This window comes from Benincasa hispida, chromosome 5, assembly GCF_027475165.1.
Source record: "Benincasa hispida cultivar pf3 chromosome 5, pf3_genome.v1.1, whole genome shotgun sequence".
Lineage (NCBI taxonomy): Eukaryota > Viridiplantae > Streptophyta > Magnoliopsida > Cucurbitales > Cucurbitaceae > Benincasa > Benincasa hispida.
The window spans coordinates 1,147,830-1,161,958 of record NC_143482.1 but is presented as its reverse complement, the minus strand read 5'-3'; the positions used below and the strand labels follow the sequence as shown (position 1 = coordinate 1,161,958).

Genomic DNA, 14,129 nt, shown 5'->3' with positions numbered 1-14,129 from the left:
AGAATTGAAGTTCTGCTCTATTAGTAATGAAGAATTCACTTCTCATTGCATCTAAGTTAGGATCACCATTTAAATTAAGTATGGCACATGGCAGGACAGGGAGCAACCAAAAAAAGCAAGTGAATTTCTCTCAGAATTCAGAGCCGACCATATGCCTTTAATTAGAGCAGTTCTTAAATAGAAAATAGAAAAAGAGAGATAAGGAAGAAAGGTACAAACCAGTGGATTAACTGTTATATTGGATCTTGAAGATACAATCCTGACAGGTCTCAGTTGAACTCATCAGGCTTTCTCGTCGCTGCTCTCAATAACAATGGGAGAGTTGATGGTTTTTGGTCTTTTTGGAGTCCTCTTTTCATCTTCTTGCTCTTCTTGTGAAGCATTTTGGTTTTGACCAACAGACCACTTTTCTATTTCCTCAAGAATTCTATTTCCATACTTCTCTGCCTTCACCTTTCCAATCAGCGTTTCCAACTGCAAATTTAAAATGTTTAACATTTTCAGAATTTTAGATTGGCTTGTTTTTTAACAAGAAACGAAAGAAACTGGCTGAATTTTGAAGACCTTAAACTCAAAAAAGCACTTGCTACCACTTTTCATGCAACTGTTTGATAACCATTTTATTTTAGATTTTCTGTTTTTGAACATTAAACTTATAAACACCACTTATCTGGTAGTTTTCTTTTATTACCTGCTTTTCGAAAATATTTCAATAATCCAGCCAAATTTTGAGAACTAAAAAAGTAGTTTTCAAAAACTTGATTATGTTTTTAAATTTGGTTTAGAATTTAAATGTGTTTTTAAGACGAAAAGTTTATCAAAAAATTACAAGAAAAGAAGCATAGTTTTCAAAAACATGAAACTAAAAACAAAATAATTATCAAATGGGGACTAAATTGATCTCGGTCGGGACTAAATTGATCTCGGCCAATGTTGCAATCCTTAAGTTCATATGCTTATAATATAAATTGAACAGGACTCTCCTAACCAACCAGCAGCCACCCTTTTCAAAATCAGCACTTATAATTGATATTAAGATGACTTGCCTGATCCAAGGAAGTGGGTTTTTGGGCACTTAAGACACTGATTTGCTGGGTCGAGAGCACCGAATGAGGGAATATGCCTCCATCAACAGATGCAAGTTCCTTGCGTAGTTCATCAAGCTTATACTCCAAACCTGATGAAGCAACACCTTTTCTTCTAGATTTAACACCAGTTACCTTTTGTTTGCCGGAAATCTCAAGTTTCACAACCTTCTTCCCTGTGCGAAGAACAATGTCAACAAAGTCAGCTATTATATTCCTTGTAATCCTCTTCCAGCTTCACACGTTTTCAAGAAAAGTATATTAATTATAGTTTGATAACCAAATTGTGTTACTTATTCTCTGAAATTCAAAATTATAATAATTGGAACCGTCCAAGTTCATTTTTTTTTATCAGGTCATTGGTCTAGACAGAAGCCGTACTTTTGAGGATAGATGTAATAACTGAAAAGTTGTTTAGAAATTAGGATACATTGTAGCTTCCTTAATTTTTGTATATTGAAACTTCAAAGAACGCAGAAATCATTGCTACTTCTGGCTTTAGATCCATAACAAGGGGAAACAATCCTTTAAGTTTTCAGTGTTTTCAAATGGCCATCATTTGTTGGAAAAAAGAATCCTAACCTTGCAAAACTTGCCGGGCCAATGGCCCAACTGTAACGTACGCATTTGTAGCATAAGCTGTATGCTGAAATTCTTCTTTCTGAAGCAACAGAAAGTTGTTTCAACGTCACAAACGGATAAGAAGAGAGAGAATATAGCAGCATAGATGATCCAATCAACAAACAGGAAAAATTAACATGTCATAGTAAATAGACTGATAGAAGAAATTTTTCGATCAAAAGAATAGAAGAGAATTTTTACTTCTTATGATGTCATAGAGGTCTTGATTGAATGTTGACCAAGCATTTGGTATTAATCTTGTTCTTAGAACGTTTCATTCCGTGAGTTACGTGACATAATTTCATACTTCATTTTAGCTTTGGAGGGGACCCAAGGAACATTTTAGAGCACAAGTAGTTTGTATAGTTATATGATAAAATGAATTCAGAAGGAAGGCCTCCAATCCCAATAAAACATTTTAAAAGGAAACGACTCTTTTTATCGAACAAAATGAAAAGAGACTAATACTCAAAGATACAAAAAAACCTTCAAGAGAAGAGAGAAACAAAGTAAAACAAAGGTAAACAATACTATCGAGATAGAAAGAAAAGAAAATGCCAAAAAGGCAAAACTCTTAAAAACATAACAAACTGACCTGATGAGTAACCTAGTGCTATAGATCACAAAAACTTTAAATCCATTACGACAAAAGACCAGCGAGCAACCAAGAAAAATAATCCTTGAAGACCAAAAGTGTGAGCTTCAATCCTTATATGTCTCAATCAGGAAATGGCAGGAGAAAAATCTTTTATTTGAGCGAACCTCAAGGATGCAATAAAATGCTAAATTCCTCCATGGTTCCACCTTCCCCTAGGCCTTCAATGTATTAATGCAAGTTACATAAAGTGGAAGAATCCTTACCAAAACACGATCTAATAAAAGTTGTATGATAAGTTGCTCTATTTCCTCTTTCCTTAGGTCAGAAACTGAAATTATAAACACGCGTTAAGACTTTATTAATGAAGTTCTTCAAACTGTATTGCCAAGCAATACATAATTTCCATCAAACAAGAAGAAAGAACTTGAAATATAAAAGGATGGCAGTACACTCAAATGCAAGTGATAAAAAGGGAGAGAGAGGGAGAAGCTCCAGTAGTTTAAGATGCTAAAACTACTGAATAATCAAAGGTTTAAAAAAAAAAAAAGCTAGTTAAGGAGTATTTTAAAGTGATGTTTTCCAACTACTTGCTGCAATTTACTTATTTGATACTTGAATCTTCATAATGTAAGGTAGTTAGATCTTCCCTTCAATTAATGTCTAGTTTAAATTAAAAGGTTAGGTTATTATCTTCTAAGATCTGCTGCCGTTGGTTGTTACTCAAGGATAGGGTTTATTTCGCCCAAAATCACTACAGTATACAAGTGCAAAGAAACCGGATATACTTGCAAGTATGGCAACTGAAGCTCATAGGGTTGTTTGAAGCGTTGAGTTGAGATATGAAGTCTGGACTTAATATGTTGGAGTTAGGAAGTCTGTGTTTGGGGTACCAAATTGTAAGAGGGAGTTCTTCGATAAATGTGCAAAATAAAGAGAGGAAGATGAAATTTCTCGATAAATGTGCAAACTTCAATAATGAAACACCATTGAAGTTAAGTTATTTAACACCAACTTATGAAGTTGGTGAATCAAACACCCCCTTTAGTTCTTGTTTTAATGCTCGACCCTATCATGGACAAATGTTTGATTTCTATAGTTGGTAAGGCAGAGGTGAAAGAAAGTGTGTTATCTCTTCCTCCCCCAAAACGTGTTGAACACTTGTAATAACATCAATTAAAGAGCTTTCTTGTAATCGCCTATGACCTTGAATTTCGGAGGACATCTTAGCTCGCATCTGCCTCATATCTCATTCTCTTTTAATGATATACTCTTTGTTTCTAAATAAATATGCATATATATATATAACATCCAACATACAATACCCAATAGCTAATCGATAAGATTCATTTTCCTACATATAGGTACTTATGTCTCCCTCTCTATGTGAGGTAATGATGCTAATTAGATGTACCACAAGCATGCGAAAATTCAAAAACAGCCACATTTGGGTAGTAAAACTATATAAAACCATGTGAGGATAGCAATACATGCAGGTCTTTTGTGCAATAAATTGAATACTCATCCTATTTAACTTGGGACAGTGAATAATATCATAAATCAGCAAACCAACCTAGTTCGTTGTGTTTTGCTTTCAATTTGTCAACTAATTGCAACATTGTCATCTTCTGATTGCTCTTCTGTACATCTTGTAACATCGAAATAATAACTCTAGCATGACCTATTCAAAATACAAAGTATAGAACATTAAAAAAAAAACCTCCTTAGAAAAGAAAGGAAAGAAAATTACAAAACAGGGTGCGGTGCCACAGAGAGAGAGAAGAACGCAAGGCGCTTTCAAACTGTCACTATCGCAATCTTCTGTCGTTTGGCTACAAAAATTGGGAAGTTTCAGTGACAGTCTGCTTTGCATTTTACTGTTTGATCAAATTCATAGTTGTCATTGTCAGGACATGAAGGACTTTCAAAACAATTTTTAGGACATCCCTTTCAATCAAAACTAGTTTTCATATGGAAGGTACTTATTGTCAATTGTCATGTGCATAAAAACGTTTGCTATTTGAACCCTCCATAATTCAGTAATTCTAAGCCTGACAATAATAGATGCAACTATCTGCTCTTATTGAGGTTATCCCCAACTGGACAAGAGTCTCCCTCCCTCCCTCCCTCCCGATGCAACTATCTGCTCTTATTGAGGTTATCCCCAACTGGACAAGAGTCTCCCTCCCTCCCTCCCTCCCTCCCTCCCTAATCATTTACAAATGTTGTGCGGACTGATTCTACAGTATCAAATGTAATGAACTTATATAAGGTCTGGTGGTTTTTAGATGTTAGTAATTCTAATCATTGTGTCTAAACTTTCAATTGTAAAAAATAAGATCTATAAAGCACCAACACTTCTAAACTAGCGAAGTGTCGATATCGGATATCGACATGTCCGACACACCAGGACACGCCAAGAACACTCCATATGCAAAAAATTAAATTAAATTAAATTAATGAAACAATAGTCACTATCGGCAACCCATTTAAGGGGCATTGTAAGCCGATTAAAATTAACTATTTAGCCCAACTTTTTCAAAATTCTAGAGTTTTTACACACTTTCTCCATACGAACACACTTCACCCTCGAAAACCTAACCCATAGCCTTGAAAAAAAAAAAAACCACTATGATACCCGATGCTTCTTTCTAACTTCATTGACAGTGGTAACTTCAACTGACAACTTATGTGACTTCTCTTACTATTTTTTTCTTTTCTTACTTTTCGTTAAATATATGTGTGCACATTTCACAATATGTCAAATTATGCACACATATATTTGTTTTTTAAAAAAATAATAATAATAAATAATGTGTCCCCAACATGTTGTACTTTTCTGTAAATTGACTTTTCACCGTGTCGGCATCGTGTCACATGTCAGTATCCGTGCTTCTTAGAATAAGATTAAACCCTTGAACTTGCATAATTGTAAAGATTGGCCTCTCAAACTTTTAATTATAAAAATTAAACCTATTTCTGTTCTGTCAGCCCCCTCTCTCCTTCCACTAGGAATCTGCCGTGGCCACACTCAGTCAAGCACCGACTGTGGTGTTTGTTTTCGTATGGAGGCAGCCGACATGTCATGAGTTGGTCCTCTGCAAATAGTAGAGCCTCGGAGGTAGAAAACGACAAAACGACGGTACCTAGCAGCTCAGAGGTAGATTGTCTTTACTTTCAATTTGGGTATTTAAATGGAAATCCCTTCACCTCCATCTTCTGAAGGTCCCAAGCAGAAGGAGAAATGGAAAGACGAAGCTGCTACCAGAAAACAATGAACAATTTAATAGAAAGGGCTCAACCTTTACAATTATGTAAGTTTAGGGGTTTAATTTTTACAATAAAATATCTAAGAGCTTGTACAATTTTGGTTGTATTTGTTGATCGCATCTTTTCTTTTATTTCTCTCTCCTTGTGAAAGTTTGTATCTCTTAAACATTTAATCCTTTTCATTACATCAATGAGATTGTTTTTTGTTTCAAAATAAAAAGATTGGGAGTCCAATTTTTACAATTATACAAGTTTGAGGGTTGACTTTTATAGTTGAAAGTTTAGGGGTGCAATGCAATCGTAACACCCTTAGGGTGGTTTGTGCAATTTCCTCTGTTAGAGAGAAGAAATCTGCAAGGGACATACAAGTGGTAAAGAATGCCCTCTTTCACTTGAAATAAATACGCATCAGAAACAAAAGTTGAAGGAACATACTACAGACATCCACTTCCTTAACCTCGCTGGCAACTGCACACAAATCGCACATCCCTGAAAATTTTAAACTATGATTATTTTTCCAGAAAGAAAAGGCAAAAAGTGTTTACAGACCATGGCAACTGCACACAAATCGCACATCCCCCAAATTTTTTAAATTTTTTTTTTTTTTTTTTGGGGGGGGGGGGGGGGGGGGGGGGGGAAGGAGGGGGGAGGGGAGGGAATGGGTACCATTGCAGTCCTTTAATGGCTCAGCAAAATGACGGAAAAAGGCACTGCGGCGACATTGTCTTCTGGACTGCAATAATTGAAAATATACAAATAAATAAAAACATATTGAAATGAAGATGAAGATGTTTAATATCATCTCAACTGTCAACTAACATGAAGTACAAAAATGAAATGAAGATGTTTAATGCTAAATTTTCCTTCTCATCCAAAGTAGGTCGAATTCTCCAAAATTATCTTGTCTATTTCTAAAGAAATAGATTTAAAAAGAAGAAAAGGGAAGGGAAAAGGTAAAACATTTTTTTAATTGAACTAACACCTTTGCAATTCTATCATCTTTTTATTAATTAAAAAATACAATTTTAAAAAAGGTAATCAAACACTTCTTGATTTAATTGTAAAGATAATACCTGACAATATTGAACAATACCATAGAGATTCTCCAATCCGGAATTTTCATAAAATACCATTGAACTCTGTAAAGGATGACAGCGTATATTAATTAATCTAAAGGAACATGAATTATACACATAAGCTCATCCCAATGCCTGAAAAAGTACGTACTTGTCTTGGGACATCACCAGGCCTATAGTAAAGTAGGCATTCAGATGGAAGCCCATCACGTCCAGCTCGTCCACTTTCCTGCAACACAAGAAGTTACAAAGGGAGAGCATTGAATACGATGCATGTTTAGTAAGAGAAGGACCTGATAGTATGTTTCCATTGATTTGCTCAGACTGTGATGGATGACAAACCTGACTACAAACAGTAACAGAGAATTAGGTTTCAAAATATGTATCGAATGTTCAGATATTATGTGTCAGATAAAATTTAACCCCCCCGGGAAAAAAAAACTACTGCATTTTGAAAGTTAAAATTAAAACACACACATTAACCTTCCTATTCTATCATCTTCTCTCTTCCATTCACCTCTATGTTTGCTTGCCCCATCTTTCGTTCACCTTTTTCAAAAAATAAGGAGCATTGAATAGTGTTCATCCCTTCTGTCCCGACGTTTTCAAGACATGCAACATGAAATATAATCCAAGTGCAAAATGGATACACTATTTCCTACAAATTTTAACAACTAGCTTCCAAAAATGACCAAACAAGTATTATCACTTGGGGGCTATCCAAAACTAATGGAAATCAACAAAAGGGCAAGAACAACCTAAAGGCCAGGGGTTGAGAGAACCCCCTCCCCCCAGCTAAAACAAAAGAGCCCGTCAACCATTAATAACTATTAAAAATAAAGTGTGGGCCATAATTCAACACAAAATTCACAAGCTAGTATTATTAGCGAAAATTTGTTGGCTGAAAGAGAAAAACAGGAAGAAGTCACGCAACATTGTCAAAAACATAAATAAGCAAAGAAACTAACCATCTGGTTTGTTGATTCCCATACCAAAGGCCACCTGAAATGCCAAAGCACTTCAAGCTATCAGATCAGTTAACAAATGCAATGCCTTTACATATAAAGATGCTAGAAAATGAGAGGTTGCTGCAAGATTGAATGCTCAATCTTTATAATAGGACGATCTCAATAGGTCACTTACACTGGGTTCCAGAATTTTCCTCTATTAAATGTCATGCCCAGTAGCCGTTCCTTAGCATTGGCAATGGGATATGGAACATTTGGTATGCAATAATAATGGGGGAGAACGGATTTAAAAAACCTATGTTACTGTTGGGCGTGCATTGGCATCCTAAACCCACTAGAAATAGTTACTACAAATCAATTACTCGTATTAAATTATTAATTTTCTTAACTGTAACTGATGATTATCCACTTTTCCTCAAAAAAAAAAATTATTAATACATTTAATTTAACTTTATACAATTTATCAAATGATCATATATAGATAGATAGATATAGATATACATAACAATAATTTAGATAATACATGCAAAATTCTAACTCACATTTTAGAAAAACCATTCTCAATACCAAACATAGTCAGCTTACTTTCCACTATTCTATGTACAAGCTTCCTATTTTCCATTATATTAATGCTTGACAAACGCCCAAACCAGATTCACAAAAGCAGCAGAGATTATGCCGCACCCACAAATGATATTGGCCACAAAAAGAAAAGGAAAAACACACAGACACACACACAGAAAAGAGACCGGGAAAAAATCAAATTATGCATACCGTGCCAACAATAACCTGCAACCTAGAATTGCTCCACCTGTGGTAGGAAACATTCATGAGATATTGAAGAAATAAATGGAATCAAGAATCAAGCAGAAATTTAAATAAAGATGTCCAAGCGGAGTAGCTTTACTTCTTAAATTTAAAATGTGATATTGGCCATCTAAATCCATATCGCAAAGAGCAGTGAGGTTCATGCTCTTTAGAAAGTGATTATTGGCCATGCTTACATCTTGGTTTATACTTCTATATTATTAATAAAAATAACCTGTCTTCACAAGTGCCAAGCCAATCTGCTTTCTCCCAGATTACCACAAACAAAATACAGTTTCATAAATATTGACTGACAAGCAGAACGACTTTACCGCATATGAACTTTCTCACGTGCAACAGAATCCATGTCAGCGTGATAATGGTCAGCAGAAATACCCCTCACACGTAACTCCTTTGCAACCTATAATTCTTGAAGAAATAAGAAAAACACAAGCTTCTGCTGTCATGTACAAACAAGATCCCGCGTTATAATTAGATGAGCCAGACAATGCACAAAGCACAACCACAGTGAAATCACAAACCCTCGGGAAAAGTAGTAGCACTTGTATGACAAAACAATTTGCAAATCTGTCTTTAAACTATTTCTTATAGGAAATTAAAATGTTCATCGACTATGTGATACGGACAAAAGATTGTGTACCACATTAATTGCAGAAGTTCTGCAGAAATCTAAGAAAGCAAGAATTTTTCTCAATCACTACCAAATAGTTTCATTTATTATATATATATATATATATATATATATACACGTGAGTATTCAAGCTAGCTTGCACGCACCACAACTATTCTTATGTGACAACCGTTTGACATGACCCGTGATGATCATTAGGCACACCCATGGTGGTTCCAAACAGTTTCATCTTATATTGATTACTTTTTATTGCCTAAGTTGGTAACTCCTAGAATATTTCTTAGGGTGTGAATCCTAGATTATTTCCTTATGGATTGACTGCTTAATACGTTGCTCTAAATCAGTCAGATTGAATAGGTTCTAGAACTATTTTTCGTTAAGCCAATATGTAAAGGTTTACTATAATTGAAGTAATGCAGATGGAACATAGAGAGTTAGATACAGACCTGCTCACACTCCTTTCGGGAAAAGCAGTATATTATCCCCGATTCATTGTTAGGATAAGATTCTTGTATAAATTCAGCTATTTGATCAATCACCACCTTGCTAACAGATGACTTTTCCCTTACCTGTAGTACAATGACTGAATCATTAAGTAGGAATCTCCCAAAGATCTTTATACTTGACAAGGTTTACAGTATACCATGTAAAAGAGATTCGGCCTATTGACTGTGCTGACAAATTTAACATATTTGGGGATGCGAAGCATCTCAACCAGATCATTTTGGACCCTCTGAGTGGCCGTTGCCTAAAAGAATATAAAAATATAGGGGAAAATACCTTTTTGGTCCCTAGATTTTGGGTTTAGTTTCTATTTGGTCCTTAGGTTTCAAAATGTTACATATTTAGTCTTTAAGTTTTGAGTTTGGTTTCAATTTAGTCCTAGGTTTCAAAACGCCACAATTTTACCCTTGACATTTGAGTTTTGTTTCAATTTGGTCTCTAGATTTCAAGATTTACACTTTTAACCTTGATTTTTCACTAAATACTCATTTTCCGTCTTTGGTATTAATGTATGTTAATAAATTTGAAATAATTAATATAATTATAGTTAATTAAGTTTCACTATCTTTAACATGTTTAAAATTAAATTTAAAATTTTACTTCATAATTATTTTAAATTAATTAAGAGATATTGACGTCAATGTTTGGAGGTGAGTATTTAATGCAAATTTGAAGTTAAAAATGTAAAATATTGAAACCTAGGGACCAAATTGAAACAAAACTCGAATCTCAAGGGTAAAATTGTAACATTTTGAAACTTCGAGACTAAATTGAAACCAAACTCAAAACTTAAGGACTAAATGTGTAACATTTTGAAACGTAGGAATCAAATAGAAACTAGACCCAAAACCTAGGGACCAAAAAGGTAATTTTCCCAAAAATATATATAATTAACGATGTACAGTTTAAAAGATAAAATATATAAGATAGGCTTTTCCCACAAAGTTAGAATAATAACATACAGTCAAAGCAATCACAGGAGCATTTGGAAACTGAGTCTTCAGAATACCGAGATTCTTGTAGTCAGGTCGAAAGTCATGACCCCACTGACTACAGCAATGAGCCTCCTACAGAGACGGACAAATAAGTCTAAAAGAATTCCTTTCTTGCTTGTGAAAACTCATTATTCATTGAAATGTGAGTACTAACTTGATAAAAATATTAACTCTAACCTAAAAGCTTTAGTTTTAGGGAATTTACATAGGTAATAAAGCAAGAAATTCTACTGTTGATATACTCACGTCAATTGCAATAAGAGAAAGACGACCAGCATGATAGCACTTTTCAAGTTTAGACATAAATCTCTTGCTCTTTGATATCTTTTCTGGTGTGACATATAATATTTTTATACTGCCTTCACCCTTTTCGAGATTCTTGTATATGAACTTCTCGTCTTCTTTATTAGTTGCTGATGTAAGCATAGATGCCGAAATTCCTAAAGCAGCCAAACCCATAACCTGAAAAAAGGTGTTCTTGATCAAAAGACATATTTACCTTATGAATTTATTACAAGAAGTGAAATACAGGTGTCCATAATCAAATCAATACCCACGTTGTTCCTCTTTTTTCCCCAAAATCAATGTTAAACAAAAATATTGGTTCCAGAAAAATTAAAAACGACCAAAAGTATTGAATTTCTCCTAAAGCAAACAAATCAAAACCAGCAGGCTGAGATATTTTCTATTCCAACACATCAAAACAAAAAATTATAAACTTGACAGAACCTACTCAGTATACCAGTTTGGTCAATCTTTCAGTTTCTTTTTATTGTAATTTTGTAAGACCTCAAAGTATACATACATATACAAGAGAAGGGGCAAAAAGGGAAAACCAGAAGGGAAAGGGACGTGAAGGGCATCTGGAAGTTAGTTACACAGGGTGGGGCCCAACGGAGGAAGGATTTAAGAGAGGTTTTAGGGAATTCTTGGAGGTCAGGTTTATTTTGGAGCTTGTGGAAGCTTTTGGAGAGAGAGGCGATCTCGAATCCAGCCCTCGTCTTTCTCTTTTCTGCATTCCTGTCTACCTATCTTTCTTTTTAGATTTAATCTCTGATTTCTTGTACTTACTGGTGTATTTCTGGAACTCATATAACCAGGGAGGTCTATCCTTGTTTTATCATTTGTCAGGTACATTTCTAAGTGCAGGTCTGACCGGATACCTAACAAATTTACACCTCTACAAACAGAACACAACATTAGCCAAACTGACAGAACCTAGTCAGTGTACCAGATTGGTCAATCTTTAAGTTCCATTTTATTGTAATTGACACCTCTACTTACAGAACATAACATGAAAACATGAAAAATATAACTTTGAGGTACCTGATCCTGAATCAAAGAAAGTAAAGGACTGACAACCAGAGCAAGGCCATCATATAGAAGAGCTGGTAGCTGGTAACAAAGACTCTTCCCACCTCCAGCAGCCATAATCACCAAAACATCTCGCCCACTCATGACAGCATTAACAATCTACTATTACGCAAGCATTAGTAAATCCACTCACAAAGAATGGAAAACTACAGCATCACAAAGACAACTTCAACAATCCAAACATATTGTCCTGAGTTGATTACTGGTAAATATTCATAGACTTTAATAATAGTGGAAAAATCAAGGTGTTCTTCTAAATAAGAAGAATCAAATGGGTATATGTCAGCTCACTTGCAATCATCATTGGTCTATTGGTTAAGTATACCATGTAAGTGGTCATCGTGATAGTCTATCAGAGACTTGGAGGTAGTTACTCATATTGATTCATATATTCAGTAAGGCTACAGGTGATTTCGCTTTTTTCCTTTAGACCTATGAAGGTAAATTAAGGCAACTCTATTTATATTCCAGTGAAACTATAGTACATACTTCACCAAAGTAAACCTGCATTTAACAACGAGATGGCTTGCTCTCTGTTCACTTTTTATCCTTGACCATTTCCAGTTAATAAACAACAGAATCAAAGATATAAACTATCTATGAGAAAAACAAAACGAAACGAAACTATACCTCTCGCTGGTTTGCACGATATGAGGATATGCCAAAGATGTTCAACTTAAAGTCATCCGCTTCAGAATCCCATTTAAATAAACCAGACCAATTTTCTGAATTCGTTGAAGTGCCTGTACCCTGGCTGACAGAATCTTCTGTTTCTTTGCAGAGTTCTAACAAAGACTGCAGCTCGGATTTTCTTTGGTACAAGTTGTCTTGGCGTTCCAGAAGTACATTTATTTCAGCTGCAGAAATATTAGGCATGAGGCGAAACGTGAGGACAACCCAAAACAACTAAATTACATAATCGATTGTGTTAACATTAAAATCAATCAATGTTAAAAACCATAAGTTCTATACTGAGATATCATCAAAACATAAGGCACGCAATTTATAAACAGATTCATAAATCTTCATAAATAGACTGTTGAAGGTCATAACGACTCGATCACCAATAAAGTCTATACCACACCAGCTTCGACAGTGTGGGAGATTTTAACTGCTACGAGACATACAATGCGAATTAACCACTGACATGGAAGGAATAAATTGATTCAACCGAAACAACACAAATTTTCAGTTCCGTGGAGGACTTCCATAGTACATGCAAAGATTTTCTCCACGAGTTAAATTACATGCAAACTTTTAACTCCTTACGCAAGAAGTTAGCACGAGTTAAACACAGAAGTGGCAATGAAAACAATGGACCTTTAGGCATACATTATAAAGAATAAAGGAACGCAGAAAGGAGAGCAGACGATGACTACAAAGCACCTTGGACTTCGTTTATCTGCACTTCTACGTTGAGAAGCTCCTCTAAAACCTCTTCAGTGTTCATCTCTAGATCGCAAATTAGAATCCGGCTTTCGAACAAAGGTAATCAAAACAGAAACTCTAGAGTCAGAGTAATGTGAGCAGCTCAGAGGTGTGGATGATGGAAATGAAGGTCGGGACAGCAACAGTCATTGACTCCCAATACACCTGAAAATGAACCGACGTTTATGAAATTGACAAGGTTTTGAGTTCTGAACTGAGAAGAATTTGCAGAGTTTCCGCCGATCGCGTCGCCGGTATTTGCCTGCCCTACCGCCTCATCTAAGTTTTTTTTTTAAGTCCTAAGTTTTTTTTTTTTTTTTTCATTTTCTAGTAGTTTATTTTTTTAAAATATAGTAAGTTTTTTTTTTCAAAAGTAGAAAAATAAGGAAAAATATTTACCTAAATAATAAAATTTAATTATAGTTATAATAGACATTGTTATCACAAACGGACAATGATAGAAGTCTATCAGTAATAGAAACTTATATAAGTCTATAGACGCTGATAAAAGTCTCTCAATGTCTATGACTGATAGAAATTGATACAAGTTTAGAACCAATACTATCAGTGATAGAAACTGATTTAAGTTATTACTGGTAGATGTTGATAGAAGAAACCTTATCGGTGTCTATCAGTTTTTTTTTTATTTTTTACTATTTATATAAATAGTTTTGTATTTTTCCTATGTATGAAAATTTCTCTAATTTTTTTATTATGAGTTTCAAAATTTTATTTCAAACTAAAAATGTTTCAA

General features: G+C 34.7%; 1 protein-coding gene across 4 annotated transcripts; it reads right to left on the bottom strand.

Moving 5' to 3' along the window:
* Nucleotides 1–13,697, bottom strand: RECQL2 (RECQ helicase L2). 4 transcript variants are annotated; one of them, XM_039031892.2, is made up of 20 exons: nucleotides 13,334–13,697; nucleotides 12,578–12,804; nucleotides 11,900–12,046; nucleotides 10,820–11,035; nucleotides 10,541–10,645; nucleotides 9,718–9,822; nucleotides 9,521–9,643; nucleotides 8,755–8,843; nucleotides 8,390–8,426; nucleotides 7,616–7,649; nucleotides 6,941–6,993; nucleotides 6,799–6,876; nucleotides 6,645–6,710; nucleotides 6,238–6,304; nucleotides 6,007–6,060; nucleotides 3,875–3,982; nucleotides 2,568–2,632; nucleotides 1,668–1,746; nucleotides 1,047–1,261; nucleotides 1–474 (listed from the first exon to the last, which is right to left on the bottom strand). In XM_039031892.2, the coding sequence occupies exons 1-20, from the start codon at nucleotides 13,395–13,397 to the stop codon at nucleotides 283–285; spliced, it is 2,124 nt and encodes a 707-aa protein (XP_038887820.2). In that variant the 5' UTR covers nucleotides 13,398–13,697; the 3' UTR covers nucleotides 1–282. The 4 variants fall into 4 exon arrangements, with proteins under 4 accessions (XP_038887820.2, XP_090169915.1, XP_090169917.1 ...); XM_090313789.1 differs by lacking the exon at nucleotides 9,718–9,822; XM_090313791.1 differs by lacking the exon at nucleotides 11,900–12,046.
* Between the last annotated feature and the right edge of the window lie 432 nt (nucleotides 13,698–14,129).

What these genes read in the sequence shown, in the direction of transcription:
- RECQL2 (XM_039031892.2), bottom strand. Translation starts at nt 13,397, where the DNA reads ATGAACACTGAAGAGGTTTTAGAGGAGCTTCTCAACGTAGAAGTGCAG. An exon ending in CCCGAAAGGAGTGTGAGCAG is followed by an intron (nt 8,844 to 9,520) that starts GTCTGTATCTAA and finishes CAAGAATTATAG; the next exon opens with GTTGCAAAGGAGTTACGTGT. An exon ending in GGCCCGGCAAGTTTTGCAAG is followed by an intron (nt 1,262 to 1,667) that starts GTTAGGATTCTT and finishes TTCTTCGCACAG; the next exon opens with GGAAGAAGGTTGTGAAACTT.